The 22,560-nt window shown below is 48.3% G+C and overlaps 1 protein-coding gene across 4 annotated transcripts in view; it reads left to right on the top strand.

Annotated features, from left to right (window-relative positions):
• P4HA2 (prolyl 4-hydroxylase subunit alpha 2) overlaps positions 1–21,864 on the top strand; it is a 32,000-nt gene extending 10,136 nt beyond the window's left edge. For 2 of the 4 annotated variants that reach the window (XM_023531897.1, XM_023531898.1), the window contains exons 5-15: positions 1,865–2,002; positions 5,511–5,750; positions 6,953–7,146; positions 7,908–8,084; positions 11,705–11,775; positions 12,013–12,112; positions 15,852–15,905; positions 16,466–16,531; positions 18,207–18,275; positions 18,657–18,753; positions 20,535–21,864. In XM_023531897.1, coding sequence (XP_023387665.1) covers positions 1,865–2,002; positions 5,511–5,750; positions 6,953–7,146; positions 7,908–8,084; positions 11,705–11,775; positions 12,013–12,112; positions 15,852–15,905; positions 16,466–16,531; positions 18,207–18,275; positions 18,657–18,753; positions 20,535–20,605 — 1,277 coding nt within the window. In that variant the 3' untranslated portion in view covers positions 20,606–21,864. Of the gene's footprint in view, positions 1–1,864; positions 2,003–5,510; positions 5,751–6,952; positions 7,147–7,907; positions 8,085–11,704; positions 11,776–12,012; positions 12,113–15,851; positions 15,906–16,356; positions 16,417–16,465; positions 16,532–18,206; positions 18,276–18,656; positions 18,754–20,534 lie in introns of all 4 variants that reach the window. The other 2 variants (XM_023531899.1, XM_011362274.2) reach the window with 2 other exon arrangements.
• Positions 21,865–22,560: the final 696 nt, after the last annotated feature.

The raw sequence follows: 22,560 nt of genomic DNA, 5'->3' as shown, positions 1-22,560 counted from the left end.
TTTAATGGCTGGACAGTAGTGTGTTACACTGATGTGTAAACTGGTTAAGTCAGTGGACCTGGCATTGTTTCCAAATTATCATCAACCTTGCCCATACATCTTTGGTTATTTTCTTATGGTACATTCCTAGAAGTGGCATTTGCAGATCAGAGCATGAACTTTTTTAAAGCTTTAATGTACTTGTGCTTTCACCATGGTAGTTCTTTCTGTGCTATCACACTTTCCTCCCAGTGGGAGGTAGCGGGATGAGCCCTTCCCACCTCCCAGGCCTGGATTCAGCCCCCTGGTCACACCGCCTCTTCTCCCTGACTTGGGAGTGCCAATTAATTTCAGACTAGTTGTCCCTCTGACTGAGGCATTTCAGTGGCCAGACTGGGCTGGGTTTGGCTGGGGACAGGGCGGCCTCTGGGGAGGGATTGGTGAGCTCAGCTGTGCTGGAGCTGTGCCCAGTGAGCTCACTGCCTCCAGAAACTGTGGCTGCCTTTCCCAGACTCCTGCCTCCCAGCCTGGGCCTGTGGCTCAGAACTGACTGTACCGCCTGTGCTGTGGGAGAATAAGGCTGCTCAGGTGACCTCCTGCTCTCCATTCTTCTCTACTCCCCACCATCAACATCTGGTTCCTTTGGAAAACCTTATAATTGCCTGGAGGAAACAGGATAGGCCCACAGAGCGATAGGTTGTTTTCACCTCTGACCTTCAGAGTTCTTGCCCCTGAAATGAGAGGGGGGTAGGGGTGAGGGGGACACGCTGGGCTTTTTCTGGGGGCATATTTTCTTTTTCCTGGATTATAAACTCTTTAGTGTCGCTGACCATGCAGTCACAGGGAAGGCAGCATTGCAGCTGCCTTGGTCCCTGAGTCCCCGGGCATGACGAGAAGTGGGTGTTTGAGCCTGAGGTCATGAGAGTAGGTGGCTGTGAGTGCTGCTGCTCTGGAGAAGAGGCCAGGAAGAAATGGCCTTGGAGCTCCTCTCCCAAGGCTCTACTCACAGGCAAAATTGAAGTCCTCGAATCAGCATGGGAGGGCCTGGCCCCCACCTGGAGTCCTGAGATCTCAAAACAGCTTATATCTTCTTTACAGTGAGGGCTTGGAGTCCCAGAACAGCTTTCTTGGGCTACTTTGGTGGTCAGGGGCTCTCCTAGGCTCCAGACTGTGGTCTTGAGCGCAGGGCAGTGAGCTCATAGCAGGTCTGAGTGGTGGGGGAGTACCCTAGAGAGCACTGTGGTCTCAGGGGACCATGCTGGGCTGGTGCAGCTCCACCTCAGTGCTTGAGCTGTCCACATGGTCCCCATCCTTCATCCGGGAGGGACGGACAGTACCAAATGCCTCTAGGACTGTCGTCATCACTTTTCTGATGTTAAGGGCCAGGGTCAGTAAATGAATGGTCAGTGGGGCTCTGAGTTGACCACCTCTGTCCCTTGGGCTCCTCTACCTGTGATGTAGGCTGGAAGTCCGTGGTTACCTAGCCAGCCCAATAATCCTGGATAAAGGTTCTCTATGTGATCCATTTTCCACTAGGTGGTCAGCACATCCTCCCTGAGTCCTCTTGTGTGCCCTTTTCAATTACCTTCTCTGTCCTCTGGTCTGCCAGATCAGTGCTTTGGAGCCAGGACTCATATTAACAAATGTTTGGGTCCATTTCTGTTTGGTTCCAAATGAGCAGCACAGGCAGTCAGTACAGTGAGGAGTAAGAAAGGAGAAGGCTTTCTGGGAGCCACTGGGAGGGCTTTCTGGTGGAGGGGGCAACAGCCTTTGATGGAGGGGCAGGGAAATTGTACTAGCTAGAGACCCTCCTGTGAGTACCTCTCTGATTCCAGATGGAATTCTGCCCCTGGATCAAGGGTAACCTTTTATTCTTGTTTGGAAGGTTTTATTGCCAACCTCTCAGTACAACGACAGTTCTTTCCCACTGACGAGGATGAAATGGGTGCTGCCAAGGCCCTGATGAGGCTTCAGGACACCTACAAGCTGGACTCAGACACGATTTCCAAAGGGGAACTTCCAGGTAACTCACTACTCCAGGTTTTGCCTGTCCAGCATGTGACTCTACTGTGGTGTCTGGACAGGGTTGGAGCCACTGCTTATTTGTGGTTTCTGCCCTCAGGTACACCATCCCCTCTGGTGTTGAGCCTCTCTGGGGTTTCCACTTGGTGCCAGTCCCTCCTTCCTATGACAGTGGCCTCCCCTCAACCCTGACCCATAGCCTCCTTCTGTGTCCTAGCCAAGTTCCTCTCCCGCATCTCAGAGAAAGCTGAGGCTGCTGCTCAGGACTCTCTCGGCCTCTGCCCTGAGAGCACCACTCAGATCTGCATCCAGACCTGCTTCCCCACCCTCTGATTTCTTCTTGCCTAAGGCTGATCTCTTGACTCACTGCCCCATGTCCCATGTGCCCTTAAGTACAGTCTCTGCACCGTTCCTTCTGTGTTTACTTCTCTGGGCTCTACCCCTGAGCTTACACGGGCTCTGTTCTCGCTCATCTTACAAACCCCTCCCTCAGGATCCAAGGCCCTTTTGAGTGTCTGCTGCTGATCAGTCTCTTCTCCCACTTGATGAGGCTGCTGGAAAGAGTCATCTATACTCTTTCTCCACTTCCTTGGTTCCCATGACCTCCTGAACACATAAATTCTGGCTTCTCCCCTCCTTCACCAGTCCTGCCAATACAAGTTCACCAGTGGCCACTTAGCCGGTAAAGCTAGAGGACAGGTTTCAGGCTAATGCTTGTTAACTTGTCTGCAGCTGATTGCCCCTTTCTTTCTGATATTCTCCCCTCCTTTGAATTCTGGGATGCTGATCTCGGCTGCTTCTCTTTTGGCCTTTATGGTCATACTCCCTCTCTCTCTCCGTCTCAGCACCCTCCTTCCCCTGCTCCCCCCAGGCCCCTTTCCAGTGTGTTTCTAAGAAGATACATTGGGTTTGGGGGAGGCCAGTAAACCCAGGAATTCAATTAGACCCTATTAGACCCTGGATGCCACCTCACCCGAGGGAACCCTGGAGAAGGCACAAGCAGAGGGAATCATGGTGTGAGGGAGAAAGAGACTCTGTTGTTGACTGGTCAAGGCCTGGAGCCCCAGTACTGAGAAGTCTGTGAGCCAATAGACTCCTCTCTTTATTTCTGCCTCAGTCAGGTCTTAAACCAACTAGGCCAGCTTCTTATCCCACATTGTTCCTGAGGCCAGGGAGAGATGACAGCTCAGGGCACCTGCAAGATCTGTTCACTGTATAGCTGTGAGAAGGGTTGGTGGGAGGAGGGAGCCACTCCCAGGCATTTCACATATAGTTAACAGACCCATGTGTATCCTGGAGGGGGAGTGAGGGGTAGAGAGAGAGGGGAGCTACTCCCTAGGACTCCACCCCTACCTCATGTCACTACACACCTTCTAAAGGTGAACCCAGCCATTTCTGTTACTTGAGGTATCACCTGTACATGGATGATATCCAGATCTGTGTTCCCTGTCAAGGCTCGTCCTTGAGCTTCCAGCCAGTGTAGGCAAGAGCCTGTGGGACATCTCTACTTGGATGTTCCATGGGCTTCTCAAAATTCACATGTCCCAGACTGAAATCCTCATCCCTTTTTAAGCAGCCTACCCTCCTTCCTTACCCCTTATCTCAGCAAAAAACACCTCCATCCACTGGCTGCCCAAGCCAGAGTCCTAAGGCCTGTGGATTCTACCTCCCTAATGTCTTCTGTACTTGGTGGCCCCGACTCCAGCCTCATGGTCACTTTTTTCTCAACTGGATTATTGAAATATCATTGTGACTTGTTGTGTACCTCCAGATCACCCCGAAAAATCATTCTTCATGTGGTCTTAAGCATTTATCTGTGTGAGTTCCTGATCACAGTGCTTACCTGTTTCAGGGCCAAACCTAAATTCCTCCTGCATATGGTCTTTGCAGTCCTGCGTGGCCTCGTCTATAGGCCTGCTTGCACATTGTATTAAGCTTCCCCACCACTCAGCTGCTTTGTTTACCCCACATCCTCTGCAGGAATACCTTTACCCACGTCAGCTGGGTTCCATGTCTGATTGCCCTTCAGCACTCAGCTGCCACTCTCCAGGAAGCTCTCTCCAGGGAGCATTTTGCAGGGGTTAGATATTCGAGTTGGCTTCTGAGGTGGATGCTAAGTGTCTGGGAGCTATTTGTGACATTCTTGGCATTTATGAGACATGTCAGTAATAGCTATGATTATTAGCCTTCTAGGGATCATAGGAGACATATTCATATGTCATCTCATTGAATTCTTGGTACAAGTCCTCTAAAATTGATGGTAGTATCTCTCTTTAGAGATAAGAGGACTAAGATTCAGAGAGGTTAAGTAACTTGTCCATAGTCACATAGCTGGTGGGTGCCATAGCGAGGCCTACCCAGACCCAGAGCCCCAGCTTGTTCAGCTGTATAATACTGCCTCCATCGGTGTGGGCTCCTGGGCCTGCAGACCCATAGGAGACACATGGAGAGTGGACAGGGGCTCAAGGAAACCCCTAACTTTTGGCCTGCTTACTAATTCCACCTCGTATTTACTGTCCCCAGCTTTCTATCCCACTTTGTTCCTGAGCCGCCAGGGCAAGCAAACTCTGGTCTCTGAAGCAGCTAACCCACTGCAGCAGGGGTTTCACTCTGGGCACAGCCCCATCTTGAATATCAAGCGTAAGGAGCCTACTCTGAGCAGCTCTTTCCTGTCAGCCATGCTCTGATCGTTGTTAATGATTGTGGGGAGACTCCCTTGCTTTCCAGGGAGGTTCACAGCCCTTCCTTAGTCTCCATAGGACCTGTTTTCTCACTATTCTCTGAGGAACACTCCCACCTTGCCCCCACCCTAAACTCTGCGTCTCCCTAAAGCTAACACACCACATCGCCTTCTTGACTTGAAACTGTCTTCATGGTCACAGGACCTGCTGAATTGATGTTCAGCAAGGTCTCTGCCACCTAACGGCCAAAGCTGGCTCTGCAGTCTTGGCTCTTGGCCTCCCTTGGCATCTGTCACATGACTCCTGCTCCCTCTGTTTCTCCTACCCCTTATATCCTTCTTAGTGTCATTCTTTCTCGGTCCTTTTTGTGTAGGTGCTCCCTAGGGCTCTGGTCTCAGCCACATTCACTACTCTTTCCTCATATTCTTCCTGGGAGTGATTATCCTCATCCATGCTTTGGATGCCATCTAAGTTCTGTGTTTTATGTTCAGCTGATTTTTCTCTCATGGCCAGCTGCCCAGGACCTTCATACTCCCCCGAATACTACTTCTGGGTGGGCTTCCTGGACTCCTCTGTAATAAAGGCCCTTCCCACTTGGGAGAAGGGGAGTCTGAGGCTAGGAGATTGGCCACAGCCCCCCAGCCCACGGCAGGGCTAGCCTGGCTGTGCTCACTGTACCAGTGGCCCTTTGAGGTGTGTGGTCCGAAACCCTGTGGGGCCTTGCTGAGATGATGCCCCTTTCCCACTGCACAGCTCCCCTGATGTGGGCATCTCTCCCCCTGACCCAGAGGCTCTTAGGAGCCTGACTGTTGGCTTCTTCTGCTGCAGGAACCAAGTACCAGGCAGTGATGAGTGCGGACGACTGCTTTGGGATGGGCCGCTTGGCGTACAATGAAGGGGACTATTACCACACGGTGCTGTGGATGGAACAGGTGCTGAAGCAGCTTGATGCTGGGGAGGAGGCCATCACAACCAAGGCTCAGGTGCTGGACTACCTGAGCTATGCCGTCTTCCAGTTGGGTGACCTGCACCGTGCCCTGGAGCTCACTCGTCGCCTGCTCTCCCTTGGTAAGGAGGTTCTCGGGGAAGGTCAGATGGGTATGGGCAGCTGGCAGGAGAACTGGTTGGTCACTCTTGTGGCTACTACCTGGCCATTTTCCTGGGACTGAGCCAGTGTGGCCAGTGACCAGTACCTTTCAGGTCCAGTCTGGCTACCAGGGAGCTCCTTACCCACCTCATTTCTGGCCTTAGTCCTTGCCTAGTTACACTCAGGCCTGTGACACCTGTGGCCCTACATGTTCCCTTTTAAAATAGGAATCCAGTGCAGTAGTGCCTTTGCAGCTATGCAGGGTGTGGAGCCTTCACTGGATCAGAAGCTGCTCGAGAGGCAAGCTGTACTTTAGAGTTGCTGCAGTGACAGTGACCTGATGCTTTGGTTAGATGCCTGAGGTCTAACTAGTGGGACTCACTATGGCATTGGTTTATGTCTTGTATGGTTGGACTGAAGAAGATTAAAAGCTCTGCGTCTTTAAAAGCCATCTGTTCCCCTCTTAAATATATGAGAATATCACAGTCTGGAATTTCATAGACCAGCAAAGACTTTCTTGTGCTGCTGTTTTTTGTGAGCCTGATGTCAGCTATGTATGAGGTTCCTGCAAGAGCGATTCTGTTGTGTTGGTAAGAGCCTCAGACAGGGAGTCAGGACACCTGGATTCCTATTCTGTATAACCCTCACCTAAATCTCTTCAGCATTTTAGACCTCAGTTTACTTATCTGAGGAGGGGCACAGTAATCCTGCCAAGCTTGCTCCTTCAAGCTATAAGACCCACAGGGTGAAGCTGTGGCGGTGTCACATGACTGCTCTTTCTCCTGATATTTCAGCTGGCCTTCTAGCCGCGGCCAGCATGTGCTGTGGTCACTAGTGGTGGATGTACTCCCGGGAATGGATGTAACTGGCACACAAGCCAGGAGGAGGAGGCGGGACTCTGGACTGCTTCTCTGGACTTGGGACCTCAAGAGAGGCCTGAGAGGACAGCCCCCTTGGTGGCCAGCTAAGGGTCTCCCGCTTTTTTGCTCCTTTCTCATCTCTGACCAGAGCAGGAACTGGCTTTTCTGCTCTGACTAGCAAACCCTCTTTGGGTGCTGTTGAAGACAGAATGCTGCATGCAAGTGGGCTGCTAGGAGAGAAAACCGCTTATAGAATAATTTCTCTAAACGACCTAACAGATGTTTGTGGTTTCCTTTTCCTTTTTGTTCTTTGCTTTTTCTAGACCCAAGCCATGAACGAGCTGGAGGGAATCTGCGATACTTTGAACGGTTGTTGGAGGAAGAAAGAGACAAAATGGTATCAAATCAGACGGAAGCTGAGCTAGCAACCCAGGAAGGCATCTATGAGAGGCCTATGGACTACCTGCCCGAGAGGGATGTCTACGAGAGCCTCTGTCGTGGGGAGGGTGTCAAACTGGTGAGACACGTGGCGAGGCAGGGGCCCAGGCTGTGGACCTAGACTCTGGCCCTGGATAGGCAGATTTGGGGAGGATGTTCCTCTATCTGTAGGTTGTTCGTCAGCATCTTCCCTAGTTCTTTGTAGCATCTGCGGAGGTTGACACATGGGTGTTCTTTGAGGATTAAGGCAGGAAATGGTCTCCCCTCATGGCCCAGGTAGAGTTTCAATCCTCAAACTTATTCCCAAGCTCCCCTCCCCACTCCAATATGCCCAGCTTCTGCTTGGGTTACTGTTGAGAAGAAAACCGTGGGTGTAGACATGCCTCAAGCCCCAGGGGACATTGTGGTCTGTAGTTCCATCTGTAGTGAAGACAGGACAATTGCTGGAATTTGGCGTTGGGTATCACTGGCCTTGGGGAGTCCTGGGATCCAGTGCTTCCTCAAGGACGCGCAGATGTGAGTCTGCTTTTCTGTGCCTATTTGCTTGGCTCCCATTGGCCCTTCCTCCTGGAAAGGCTTCTTCCTTGTCCCAGCCCTTCAGAGCCACCCACACCCCTGTGAAAGGGGTCAGGGTTACCCTCTGCCACAGGACATGAGGTATTCTTGCAAAAGAAGAAACACTGCATGACTTGTGGGGTGTCATTTTATGCCCGTCCAGCTGAGGAGCTTTGGAGAAGTGGGAGGGAGCAGCCTCTGGATGGGGTGTGAGACTGATGTCTGCAGCCAGCCACTGGGACAGAGGGTTAGGACTCATTCGGCCTGTTGCTCTGTGCTCCCCAGACACCCCGGAGGCAGAAAAGGCTTTTCTGCAGGTACCACCATGGCAACAGGACACCACAGCTGCTCATCGCCCCCTTCAAAGAGGAGGACGAATGGGACAGCCCACACATCGTCAGGTACTACGATGTCATGTCTGATGAGGAGATCAACAGGATCAAGGAGATTGCGAAACCCAAAGTAGGTGTCTCTGCAGGCCCTTCTAGGGTCACTCATGCCTGGTACCATGGGACAGTTAGTTGCTTTCCTATCTTGGCTGGTGTCTAGCATGAGTTTGCTGTTGGGATACTGAGGTGCTGCAGACTCAGTCTGACCCTTATGGGTCCAGTGGGGGAGAAAATTGAGGAACCAATGTGGATGGCCAGGTGCCACGATAGAAGGGCACAGTGGGAGCAGGGCAGGCCCACAGTAAGTGTCAGCTCACCTGGTGGGTGGCTGGTTTGTGTGGGCAGATAGGAAGTTTGCTATAGGGTGCTGCCAAGCTGGGTCCTGTGGAGCCCCTGATTAGGACTGGGAAAAGTGATGGCTTAGAGCATAATGACCATCTTTACAGTATTGAGTCTTCTCATCCAAGAGCCCTTTGGCGTCTCCATTTATTGATTTCTTTTAAAATTGTCTGCACAACACTCTGCACATTTCTTGTTAAGTTTATTCCTACGTAGTTTTTTGTTACTGTAACTTCACTTTGTTTCTTCGTCATTATGTTTTTACTGGTTACATTATGTTAGTTTACTACAATAGGCTAAACTGTCGATTAAAGAAGTATATTTCATAGGTATAGCTAATGTTTACTGAGTTTTTAAGCGTGACAAGACCTGTTGGTGATGAGCTTAGCTAGTACATCTGTTAAGCAGGCTCTGTCATTATCTTCATCTTATGCATGAGGAAACTGAGACTTGTGTAGGTCACAGCTAGTCATTGAGCCCACTCATTCCTCTTTTGGTTTTTAGCTGATTCTCTTGGGTTGTTCAGATAGTATTATCACCTTCAAATAAGAAAAATGTTGTCTTCTCCTTGTTAATGGTTAATAGTGCCTCTGTTTTTACTGTCTTATTGAACTACCCATAACTTCCAGAGCGTTGATACAAGAGGCATCCTTGTCTTGTTCCTGAATTAGCTAGAAATTCCTGTGGTATTTCACTGCTAAGTATCCAGTTGGCTGTTGGTTTTGTATATATGCCTTCAGGTTATAAAGTTGTTCTGATTCTAGTTCATGAAAGATTTGTTCCCATTCGACATCCTATCACTGGTGATTAGGAGGGAGGATTTAGTTGGAACCTCTATTGCTCTGCTCCTAATAGGATTGTAGTGGCCAGGAGGCCGGTGCTCATGAAGAGACATAAAGTAGGTTCCTGTCCTGGTCCCCGGACCTCATCTTGGAATGACCTTGGCTCGAGGTACTAGGACATCTAGTGCCTAGAGTCAGTTGCTGTACCATCGATGTGGCTGAGGGAGGGTCTAGCCAGTATGTGTAGGGAATGGGGACCAGGACCCAGCCCTTTGCACTCCCTGGATCAGCTCCAGAGCCCTCCTGGGAAGAAAACTACTTTCCTGGTTGCCATGTGAGAGAGGCACTATTGTGCCAGAATCTCCTTCCTTGTCCCTCAGAGATTCCTCCTTTGTCCCTCAGACCCAGGCACTGAAATCAATTTTTCTTTTCTTCCCTCCCTCCCCTCCCCTCCCCTCCCCTCTCCTCTCCTTTCCTTTCCTCTTTTCTTTTCTTTCTTTCTCTCCCTCTCTCCCTTTATCCCTCCCCCCCCGTCTCCCTCCGTGTGTGTGTGTGTGTGTGTGTGTGTGTGTGTGTGTGTGTGTGTCAGTGCATGTGTGTGTTCATTCATGTGGGCACGTGCATGTATATGTGTGTGGCAGGGGCTGTGGTGGGGAGGGTTGGGAAAACTTGTCTTTGAATAGAAGCCATGTGAAGAGACAAACATGTTGGCCATTACAAGCCGACCTCTCCTTTCCGGAGTCTGTGAGGGACAGATGCTATGCTGGCTTTGAAGTAGGGCCGACGAGCTTAGCTTGGCCTGTGGGGAATGCTTGGCAGCTGCCTGTGAGTCCCCAGTCTGTTTTCAAAATAGCCCTGTCTGTCTCTGAGAGCAGAGCTCAGCTGCCCAGAACTTCCTGGTAGGCATCAGGCCAGCAGTGAGGCTCAGATGCTTGGACGGGGTCTGGCTGCGGCTATAGTTGTCATCAGGGAGAAGCCATAGACAGGAGCTCTCAGGAAAGCCCTCTGTCCTGGGTACACTGGCCATCTTCCCAGAACGTGCTGCAGCAGCAGTGTCCAGGTTGGCCGATCTCGCCTCCTGACCAGCCTTCTGGTCCATTTAATCCTCTCCATTCCTTCTGCCACCCCGGCCCAGGCCACCATCACCTCTTGCTCTGACTTCTGCCTTGACCTCCTCACTGGCCTCCTTGTTCCCACTCTGGTCCTTCCTTAGCCAACTTTCCGTGAGGCATCTACAGGGACCCTTCTTACATGAGATTGTGAGTATCCTTCCCCTGTGTAAAGCCTTTTCTGTTTCTCATTGGCTACAGCATCACATCCAGGCCCAGACCCCACTTACCTCTTCAGCCTCTTCTCTTAGCTTTAACTTCAAATCCAGTCAGTGCCACACCCATCTTCATCCTGGGTGTGGGATTGCTGTTCTTTGTTCTTTGCATTGCTGTTCTTTCCTTCTTCCTGTAATGCTCCCCGCTTGGCTAACTCCTACTTACCCTTCAAGTCTCAGCTATGTTGCCCTTTCTGCAGGAAACCATTCTTGACCCCACACACTGAGCTCCTACAGACAACAAGCTTACCCCGCTTCCAGCTCTTCCCATGCTGTGTGGCAATTACCTAGCTAGTTTCTGCCCTCCCCACTTGACTGAGTTGTATGAAGGCAGGGGCCATGTCTTGGTCATCCAGCATAGTGCTGGGCACATAGTAGGCACTCATTAAATTATTGAAATTAAGAGGAAATGCTCTTGGGTGGGCATATCTGGGTCTGTGGTCCCACCCACATGAGGTCATTAGGACGGTCTATAGATGAAGCACTGGGGGCTGGCTCTGGGCAGCAGGTCCTTCTTGGTAGTATCACTGCCTCTGTCTGTGGGGACTGGAGGAGATGAGGTAAGTGAGAGGTGTCTGTGTATGTGAAGTGTGTATGTGGAGTGGATGGCTTACAGGCAGCAGTTCACTTATTTTGACTTGTCGAGTCTTTTCTTGATTCTATCACCTGACCTTGCGAGTCTCCTAAAGGAGTAGAAACTGCCTCCTGAGTTTGCTCCGGTAGCAGCAAGAGCCCAGTGTGAGCTGAAGCAGCAGCAGAGTATATGGGCAGGTTTCTTGGCAGAGGAGTCTGCTGAGGTTCAGAAGCTCGGTGGACTTGACCAAGTTGAAAGGAGCATGCAATTGAGGCTCGGGCATGGTGGCTCAGTCTGAATGTGGCGGAAGCAGCCAAGTGGAGGCTGTGCTCAGGCAGGGGTGGGCCTGGTGAGAAAGGAGGCTGTCCAGGAAGATGGGTGGATAGACAGAGCAGACTCCATAGGCATAATTCTGCAGATAGAATGGCTCGGGTGGGAGCAGGGGTGGGCAGTGACCAAGTGGTTCAGTGGCCAGAGTCTGACAACAGAGCAAGAATATAGAAGCCTCAGACTACTGCCCTGGCCTGGCTTGCAGGATCCTGGGACCTTGGCTAGGGCCACTGCCTGCAAAGCTTCTTCCCCCATTGGCCTGACTGGCAAATCTGGTCCCAGTCTCTCCAGGAAAACACCCAAGGCAAAGAAGGATAAGTCTGCCCTCTCTTCCTGCCTTCCAGCTTGCACGAGCCACTGTTCGTGATCCCAAGACAGGCGTCCTCACTGTTGCCAGCTACAGGGTTTCCAAAAGGTTAGCAAAGGTGATGGTGGCGGGGTGACTGCTCAAGCCCCAACTCCAGGGCCTCCCAGTTGCTACCCTAGACTCCCAAGGGAGATGTGGCTTTGCCTGTCTTACCTGCTAGCACCTCCCCCACTTCGAGCACTCACCCTGTGCTGCCTGTTAGTGCTGGCCCTGACTCTGGGGAGAGAGTGCAAGGCCTCAACTAAGCCTGCCTTCCCCGCCTCTCTCCCTTTAACTTTGGCTTAGCTCCTGGCTGGAGGAGGACGATGATCCTGTTGTGGCTCGAGTGAATCGTCGGATGCAGCACATCACAGGGCTGACAGTAAAGACTGCAGAATTGTTGCAGGTATGGTGGTCCTTGGGACTCTGGGAATAGGAGGAAAGGAGTATTTCTGGCTGGCTGGTCTGCCCAGGGCCAGGCCTAGGGACGCTTGCCCAACAAACTGTATGATAGCACAATGCTGTGAACATGGAGCAACCTTACACTGGGAAGCCAAGATTAACATGCCTGCCGGCATGCGGCAGTTAGCATTCAACAAATATTGACTAAGTATTGTCTGTGTGCCCAGGTGTCATACTAGGAGCTAGGGTCAGTGGTGGGTACAGCAGGCCTATTCCTATATTTTTGACTACAGAAGCTGACATCCTGAGTTGTTCCAGGGACACCTCTAAGAGAGCTATAAATATCTTCAGAGGTCATGGTTTATCCTTGTCAAATGCACTTGAAGGTAAAGTATTCTGTGACATGCTGGTAGAAGTTAGAGTCCTGGACCAGTTGTCTGGTGAAGGTGGAAGCTTCTTTTCAAAACACCCGCTGTGGACCCCTAGCTTCCTGCCCATTTTAAAGGTGATTGTGAAGACATACGCAGCTGAAGTTTTGGATGAAGCTCCTAATAATGAATCTTTGGTCTGTTGGGTTCAAGTCAGCACTGGCCATGCTCCTTGCTGAACATCAGAACTTCTGGGTTCTATTGTAAACTGAGGGCTGGGACATTGCCTGAGAAATTTCGCTGGCTTTTTTCTGGTCTCTTGTAACTGGCCAGAGTTTCTGTGTATTCTCTCTCTCTCTCTCTCTCTCCCCCCTCCCCTCTCTCTCTCTATCAGAAAGCCAAATTTGAAAGTCATCTTTATAGATTTCTGTGAAGTCTGCCACAGTTTTTATAAACATGCCGATTACCTCATAAACAGTCTTGTGAAAACTTTATGTAACCTTTTTAGTTCACTTCAACTTAGTGAATTGTTCAGCCTAATTTTTAAGTAAGTTCTGCAGACAAGCACACTGATAAAGGATTTCTGCCACATCTCCCATTTCTTTCTTCTGTGTGAGAACACCTCCATTTCAAGAGCAGTAAGGGCTTTCGGTGGACTAGGTACATCCCTGTTGGCATTGTTGTGCTTCATATCTTCCTGGAGCAGGTTTTTTTTGGTTGTTGTTAGGATACCTGCCACTGCTTCCTGTGCATCAGAGCTGAAGGTAGGAGTCTCATCGTCCTGATCGAGGATGACATTCTGCTTGATTGGCTGATTTCATATATACCCTGGATCAAAGGGCTTAGAAGACTGAATGGGACCTGTGCCCCTGCTGCTTTCCTGGCTGGCCTTCTGGCTGCACCCTCTATAACCTATATGACACATAGCCCCAGAAGACAGCACCTTCATGTTTGGACTGGCTTTTCTGCCACAACTGTGGCTTTATCTCCTCTGACCTTTCATCATATTCTATCTCAAAGGATGTTGGGGACCTGAATGCCAGCAATCCTGGGGGAGCCTTTCCAAGGCTCTTTTGGAAAGTCCAGACTACTTCCAAGGAGCTGAGACACCGTTTTTGTTTGTTTCTTTTTCTTGAAGCTGCCCTGGCATTTCCTTTGCCATCCAGCAGTGTTGCAAATGTTGATCCTGAATGGTTGTGGGGACAGGCACCTGGGCTTCAGTACGTGTCTCTAAGTGCCATTCCACACAGACTGCATGCAGCATGATAAATGCCTAGGCACCTGCAACAGCCTGCACACCATGGTCCCTGTAAGAACGCTGCAGGCTTCTGGAAAGGAACTGGTTCTTCTGGACCTCTGTTGATGCTACCTGTTGACACTCGTTCAGCTATAGTTCAGTTTGTTCAGCCAAAGTGTTTGCTATAGGTCATTTAGAAAAAGAAAGGGAAATTGAGGTTTTCTTGTGACTTGGATGAGGGCCAGATAGAAGAAGAGAAGCTGCACTGCTAGAATTTTCTAAGATTGAAGACGCTTCTGAATCGATGTCTCAGCCTCACCAAAAAAGTAATTTCTAACCATTTTTTTTGCTTTCACTTTGATCTCAGCATCACAAAAAACCATGTCTTTCAAATAACTGACTCTTCTACTTTTGTAGCAACAAACCTAAAGATTCAAATGAATACCTCCTCACAGCAATCAGTTTTGATGTCCAGTTCCTTGTTATTAAAGATGTGAGTCTGGAGACTGGAGTTCGCCCATACAATGAATCTGATTGCTGCAAATCCAGAAGTTTCTATGACACTTGAACTATTTGGGGACAGTATTAAATAATGTAGGTACAGTAGCTTCAGTACCATGATCAAATGCAATTCTCCAGCTGTTAAAAGATGAGCCAGCTAGAGCAATGCAGCTTCTTTTGCTCCCTGGCATGTGACAGTGTAAGTACTACATCCAACAAGTGGAGGTGTTGGAAAATGCAGCTGTGCTTTGCAGCTCCAACAATAAGTAGTGATTGAATTTTCCTCAGTGCAGTGGTATACTAATCACAGTCATGTTTAAAATTTTCTTGAAGTTCTCAACTAGAGTGGATCCAAAGCAAAAGCATTTGTACTGTCACTTCATCAACTTCTCTAGCACTTTTCTTCCTAGATATACTTCCAGCCATTGGGCCACATGCTGAACCAGCCTCCTGCACCATCGACAGGATTTCCCCCTCTTTTTGGCGTGGGAATCTTGAAGGCTGAAGCAGTAGATGACAGCCGTTTTCATCCACTGAGTCTTCATATCAAAATTTTAATTTTTGTGGAGACTGAAAATCATGCTGCCCAAAGTCTGCACTTTGTCACGTTAGACAAATATTGTTTGTGTTCCAACATGAAGATTTCCTCTCTTGTAAAGCCCACGCTGCCTTTCCCTCCCTCATGTCTAAGGGCCTCTATTATTGCCAGTTTTGCCCTCACCTGACTGTTGGAGTGGCCAAAAAGGATATATGAAAACTACCAATTTTCTGAGGACTAATAGCTGAGCCTTAAAGGTTTTTAGGGTTTCCCAGATGGACATTGGTGGTGCCACTTGATCAACCAGCTTTTATATCAGATCCTGCACTTCATCTTGAACATTGTCTCTCTGTCTACTAAAGCTAAAATAACCATTGTAACTTAGGGCTTATATTGTGCTGATAAACTTCACAAAGGCATTTACAATTTTCTAATCCAATTAATGATACCAAGTAGCTGCTGTAGCTGAGGTGGCTCAGGTCATGTTTTAGGCCTCTGCTGGGGACGGTGAGGTAGAGTAGCAGTTCTTGGCCACCCTGTAGCTGGCTGCCCATGTCCTGCTGCTTCACTTGGATGCAGAAGTACTCCATGCAGTGGGCCACTGTGGGGGACATGTTAGCCCTGCCCAGCCTGACCAGGAACAGCTACTGGGACACCATGATAGGCAGGAGCAGTGCCCGGGACTGAGTAGCTCCCAAACTAGCATTTTAAAAAAAAAAATTCCCAGCCTTGAATTCGTTATTGGCTTTCCTCTGGATTAGTTTCATTATCTCCCAAACAAAGAGAGCCTGCCTCAGGGGCTCCCCCTACTGCCATCTGAGTGTCTCCAAAGGGCTGAGTGGCCCATCGTGTTCTGTTTGGGAAGCCACATTTGTGCTGCAGCCTTACTCTTCCTCTAGCTCTAGAGCTGTTTGCAGTGTTTACCTGTGCTGACGGGGCGTAGTTACTCTCCACCTTAACGAGGCTAGTCTTGGGGGTTCTTGTTTGGGGGTTTATGTTGTTCTGGTTACCTCTCAAGGAGATAGTACCCCTTGAGAGACGGGCTGCCTCATGGTTGTTCATGCTGCTGACAAGCTCCACCACTGCTCTTTCCCACCAGGTTGCTAATTACGGAATGGGAGGACAGTACGAGCCACATTTTGACTTCTCTAGGGTAAGGCCCAAACCACCAGTGCTTTTAAAGGGCCCTGCCCCAGCTGGTTTGAGAAGGCTGGAGCTTCTAGAAGCACTTCAGCCTCCATGCCAGGCTCTCCTGCCTAACGAGAGCCAACTCTTTGTTACTGGAGAAGCCCAAATCTGGAATCACAGCCCAAGGCAGCCTGGCTGTTTTCCCTGTGATGTGGGGGTGTGTTCTTCCCACCCAACTCTGTCATTCTTTGCCCTGACTCTAAAGCAGAGGACCTCACTAGGTCTCCGTGAAAGCTGTCCCTGCCCCCTTTACCATGTTTCCGCCCTGGCAGGGTTTACTTGGCAGCCTTGGCCCATGGTCCAGGCTGATGTATGTATCACACACTTGTGACCTTTTCTGAATCTTTTGGTCCCAATCCTGTGGGTGGTGGGTGAAATCAGTTGCAAACTTGGGTGAAAGTTGTTGTTTGTTGCAGCGACCTTTTGACAGCGGCCTCAAAACGGAAGGGAATAGGTTAGCGACGTTTCTTAACTATGTAAGTATAGGGTCCAGGCCCGCCTGTTTACTCTCACTTAATTTTATAGAACGATGAGCAAGATGTTTTCAAGCATTTAGGGACGGGGAATCGTGTGGCCACGTTCTTAAACTACGTGAGTATGATGTGTGCAGTGTGTGGGCCTTCAGGGGAGCCTAGGTCTAGAATGCTCTCTTATATCCACCCACGCCTATCAGGGCTGATACCACCAGCATTGCTCAGCGGCTGGGTTCTTCAGGCCCTCAGCATCCTTTTTGGCTGGAGAAGAGACTTAGCCTCTGTTTTCATCTGCGGACTCCCCCTACCTTCCAGGGCTTTCCTGTCCCTGGTTCCTTTTTTAGGGGCCCAGTGTTAGGCTGGACTTGTGGCGTAGGTGCCCTGGTAGGTTCCCTCCTTGGCAGCAAAGTTAGGAGGCAGCCATGAGGTTCTCTTAGATGAAACATGCCTTTGTTTCCCCAGACCCGGTGGCCTGCCTCCCACCTGCTGCTTGTGTTCCAGCCACAGGCCGTCGGGTTTACCTCTCTCATGAAGAACAGTTTCCGCTCCCCTCTGCCGAGAGAGCCAGCTAGAAAGAGGCAAAAAACTGTCAAGAAACTTAGAGACAGAAGCCATTGTCCATTTTTTCCCTTGGTCTCTCATTTACATTTTATTGTGTGGTTTTTATGTGCTGGGGACTGTCATGAACATGCTGGTGAGTGGGACTCTCTTGTAAGGCTTATGGTCTAATATGAGAGGCTTAAATGTAAGAGAGGTAATTGTTTAGTTACCATGGTGACAAGTGCTTTGATGAAGTAGCTCAGGCTTGGGGTTCAGAGAAGGCCTCCCTTGGGAAGTAACGTGTCAATATTGAGACTTGAAGATTGGGTGGAAATTAGCTGGTGGAACTTGGAAAGTGTGTAGAGACCTGGAAGTGGGAAGGAGCGTGGGATGTTGGAAAAATAGAAAAGACTGGTGGCTCAGAGGCAGTGCATGAATTGAGAGTGGCTAAAGAGAGAGGCTGGTGAGACTGACAGGGCCTTCGGGTTCTAGAAAAGAGTTTGGATTTGATCCCCAGGGCAGTGGCCATGAAGAGTTTTCATCTTACTCATTTTCCATGTCTGTCAAGTGCCCTTCAGTCTGTCTGGTATGTGTCCTGTGGAAATATTTATTAGCTCCAAATATTATTACATTATAGGCAAAATACTTGAAGTGAGAGAGCCAGACGAGAAAGAAGTGGTGCTTTGGGCATGAGTTGCGGCACACTCTGTGGGCATGAATGCAGCCTTGCTTCCATGGAACTTCTGTTTATTTTGAGACCTCACCACGGGAGAGAGCAGGGCCTCTGGAGAGACAGTGCCCTACCTGGGGAAGGCACTGCTCTGGGAGGGTGAAGGTCTCACTAGAGCAGCAAGTTATTAGAACCAGGGAGCTCATGAGGCATAGTGGCCTAGGCGAGACCCAGACTAGATGGGGTACAATGGGTCAGGGGTTGGCAGACATCTCTGAGTACAGACTCAAGATTGTTCTCATCTGAGGACAGCTGGGATGTAGGTCTCCTGCAGGCCTACAGCTCTTGAGTGCCCATGGCATGGAGACTTTTGGCGAATCACACAGATTAAGCAGGATTTAGGGAGGGGCAGGGCATGGGAAGAGCCTTTCTGGGCTGAAGAGCTGGCTATGGATCTGAGCCTCCAAGCAGTGCTGTTTATGCTCAGAGGAAGGTGATCTGCACACCTTGTCATGTCCTCTGTGGCTCAGTTGCTCTGAGAGCCTTGGGTAGAAGGGCCAAGCTTTATGCCTTGTGTTCCCAGATGAGCGATGTAGAAGCTGGTGGTGCTACTGTCTTTCCTGATCTGGGGGCTGCAATCTGGCCTAAGAAGGTAAGTTCTGGTTCTTGTGGGTCATGCTGAAGCAGGGCTTCGGGTCCCCCATTCCCATTCCTTAGCCTGCTTAACTTACTGGGAGGGGCCTTAGTCCCTTCCTGCCTGAACTCTGACCTCGTGACTTCAACTTCTATCTGGGGAAAAGGGGTGGGTAGGGAGGTCTCTTTAAGAGCAGCTAGGTTTCCAGACATCTACCATGCCTTGAAGGGTAGGTGCTTTCTGGGGAACTTCTTTATCACTGGAGTCCCAGAGCCCTCTCCCCCTGTACACAGGAAAGTGAGGGCGTTTCTGCTCAGGGAGGGGCTTTGTGGTGCTTGGAGTCAGGTTCTCGAGCCCAGTCTCTAAGGATGTGGTTTGACAGGCCATCTCTTTTCCCAGGGCACAGCAGTATTCTGGTACAACCTCCTGAGGAGTGGAGAAGGTGACTACAGAACAAGACATGCGGCCTGCCCCGTGCTTGTGGGCTGCAAGTGGGGTGAGTGGCTTAATGTGTGGTGTTGGCCTTGGTGGCCTAAGTCTGGGCTTTAGTGGCTGGCTTTAAGCTCTGAGCTAGGAGACAACTGCTGCCAGATTTTCACAAAACCAAGATTTTCCTTTAAAAATTTTTTTTTCTCTTGCTAACTGGTAGTCCCATCTAGCCATGTAGCTGTCCACTCAGCTGGTTATGTGCCAAGACAACCATTTGGGATCACTCTCAGAGATGCCAAGAGAGCTGAAGAAGCCCCAAGGAAGACTAGCACAAGCATCAGAGGTCCCGGATGGCTCCCCAGACGAGTGGACTCTGGCAGGGGTTCTGAGGGAGTGCTGGAATCAGGGGGGAACAGGTGTCCTAAGCAAGCAAGGCTCAAATGGAACAAGGCACAGGCTAAAACCAGCATCATAGGTATGAGGACTGGCTGCCTTTGTCACCTGAATAATGGGAGGCCTGTGGAACAGGAGCCAAGAGATGAGATTTGAGACAGGGACAAAACCACAGAGGCTGAAGCTTGAGCCTCCTTCTGGAAGCAGCTGTGGTGAGTGAGCTGTGGAGAGGCTTGAACTGGGATGTAACAGGAAGTGATCACAAAGAGATGAGTTTGTAGCACTCCTGGGGAGTTTTAGGGATAAATAGTGATAGGTTTAAAGAAAATTAAGCAAATAAAAAAGAAAATCGAGGCAATTACTGACTTTAGGGAAAAGAAGAAATTGTACAAGAGAAGAAATGTAAGTATAATCTATTAGGTAGCTCATGTGTGAGCAGTGTTTATATGACATAGTGTAAACACTTAATATGAATTTAACTAAAACTTGTGATTTAACTCTACTAGGAAGACAGGAAGGAATAAGTATATATTTTAGGGCTAAAAGAATTCCAAAATTGGAAGTAAAAAATAGCATTATAAGCATGTTATTTAGAAAAATAAGGATAAATAGCAGAAGAATCAACTAAAGAAGTTGAATATCTTCTGGGGATTAGTGGTGGGAATGGGTAGGTAAGGAGATTGCTGTTTATCATTATAAGCTTTGTAGACGGTTTGAGATTTTTCAATGAAGTATGCGTATTTTAAAATTATATTTAAAAAGCTCTATGATTTCAGTAGTGCATTAGAATAAGTTTGTTTTATTCATTGTGCAAGAGTCTATGTTGAGAAATGAAATGGTGATTCATGTGCATCTGAGATATAACTTGAGGTGACAGACAGTGCTAGCACCAGCTCTGCCTCTTCGTTACCCACAGCACACAGATTGGATCTGCTGGCCCACAGCTCCCAAGGTTGATGTCCAGGCCCTCCACAATCCTGACAGGCTTCCTCATCCTCATCTCCTACCTCTCAGTTCCCACCTGCCACAGTCTAGTAATATCAAGCTTCTTGGGGTTCTTAACACACCAGGGTGGTTCATACCTTGATGTCTTTCTCGCCCTTTTCCCGTTTCCTGGACCCCCTAGGCATAGAAGCCATCGTGGTCTATCTTCTTTCCTGGACAACTCCTATTCAACTTCATATCCCAGGTCTGGGAGTTCCCCTTCCTCCACATGATTAGATGCCCTTTGACTCTGTTTCCATGGCAGCCTTATACATGTCTCTCTTGTGTCACTGGCAGACTTATACAATTATCTGTCTTCCTCACAAGCTCCTGAGCAACTTGAGGCCTGAGACCATGTTGTACTCACATCCGATTCTCAGGGCCCAGTGCGAGATCCATCCTGAAGGAGCCATTAATTTTGGGCGCTGAAATAAACAACAGGATTGTAACATACTTTCTGTCTGTTCACAGTCTCCAATAAGTGGTTCCATGAACGAGGACAGGAGTTCTTGAGGCCGTGTGGATCAACAGAAGTTGACTGACATCCTTTTCTGCCCTTCCTCTTCCTGGCCCCCCAGCCTTTTGTCTTCAAGTTCAACGTGACAGACACCTTTCTATGTTCCAGCCCCTGTCAGGCAGGTCTTTGGAGTAGTGAATGTTTGTCTGGAGCAGAGAGAGTGGACAGGGGAGGGTCGTTGGTGACCTTGGTCCCAGCCTCTCTGGTCAGCCTGTGCCATCTCAGGTCAGAGCTACTGTAGCAGAGTCGGGCTGTCTAGCACCTAGCAAGGTGCCTTTGTACCTCAGATGTTTTAGGTGTGAGATGTTTCAATGAACCAAAGTTCTGATACCTTGTTTACATGTTTGTTTTTATGGCATTTCTATTAATGTGGCTTTAACCAAAAAATAAAATGTCCCTGCCAGAAGCCTTAAAGAGCCTTATTTGGAGTATTTTTTTTAAGATGGGGAGCTTTTACCAATTCACCATTTCCTATGCATCTATAGAGGTAGAAGCTGGGTAACTTCAGTGGCAAAACCCTGACCTTGAGTACTGGATCTGGTTTTAACACTTATATCTCCTACAAGCTTTAGTGTCCTTTCTGGAAAGTAAGGGAAATAGTCTCTCTCTGCCTGCCAGAGAACCTAGAGATCATAATATGTTCACGATTGTGATGCTGTTATAATTTGAAATCTATTTTAAAATTTGAGATATACACACAGAATTGTGAAACTCAGATGTACAGTTTAAAGACTGTGAAGGCGAGCACAAGCACCTGTGTCACCAGCACGCAGATCATTTTCAAATCCACACCCAGGAGCCCCTTGTGAGCCTCTCCTGGATCACATCTCCCACCCTCTCCACCCACCCTGGTCCCTTGGCAGTAACCATTGTCTGTCTAATGATATGTGGTAGTAATTCCTTGGTTCTTCTTTGCAGTTTTACTATCTGTGTCTCTATCCCTAAACAAGTAGTCATTTTGTTTTCCCTGATTTTTGAACTCTTTATAAATGGAGCCAGAGTATATTTTGTGGGGAGTTTGGCTTCTTTCATTCAGCTGTCATTTTTAAGATTAATACATGTTGTTCTATAGCTATAGCTTGTTTTAATTTGTATAGTTTACTGTTTTGTTAATGTATATGATGAGACGATACCTTAATATAGCCAATATACTACTGATAGACATTTGAGTTGGTTTCAGTCTTTGTATATTATGAGTAATGCTGTTGTTTTTATATGTGAATCTTGATGCACATAAACACACATCTCTGTAGAATATATATCTAAAAGTGGAAATGCTGAGTCTTAGTAAGCGAGTCTTTAATCTTATCATATAATGTATTACGGAATGGTTATGCACATTCCCAGCAGGAGTAAATGAGAGATCCCAACCTTCTCCAATATTTGGTATTGTTACACTTCGGCATTTTATATGGTTTATATGGTATTATCTATTTTAACACGATTGTTAATGACATCAAATACTTTTTTTGTATGTTTATTAGTTTTTGTTTCTTTAATTGCCTATTCAAGTCTTTCTCTTACTGATTCATAGGAATTTCTAATATATTATGGACACAAGGTCTGTTGGTTATATGTTTTACAAATGTCATCTTTTTTCTAGATTGTCTTTTCACTCTTAGTTCTGTCTTGATGAACAGTTCTTAATTTTTATGTCAAATTTATCAAGTTTTTCCTTTTTGATTTATGTTTTTTATGTCTTGTTTAAGAAATTCTTCTATATGCAAAGATTATGAAGGTATTTTCTTTATCATTTTCTAAAAGCATTATAGTTTTGTCTTTTTCCTTTATGTTCTTTAATACACTTGGGTTTTATTTTTGCCTTATAGTATGAGGTAGAAGGGCTGACTTAAAAAATCTTTTTGCGTATTTTATTAGGGTAGGATAGGCTTATGCTACAGGAATAAAATAACCCCTCTCAGTGGCATAATATATAAAACTGTGCCTCATGGAAAATATCACTGAGTCTAGAGCAACTGC

This window comes from Pteropus vampyrus, unplaced genomic scaffold (assembly GCF_000151845.1).
Source record: "Pteropus vampyrus isolate Shadow unplaced genomic scaffold, Pvam_2.0 Scaffold74, whole genome shotgun sequence".
NCBI classification, from domain to species: domain Eukaryota; kingdom Metazoa; phylum Chordata; class Mammalia; order Chiroptera; family Pteropodidae; genus Pteropus; species Pteropus vampyrus.
The sequence above is the reverse complement of the archived record's forward strand: the minus strand, read 5'-3'. Positions and strand labels throughout refer to the sequence as shown.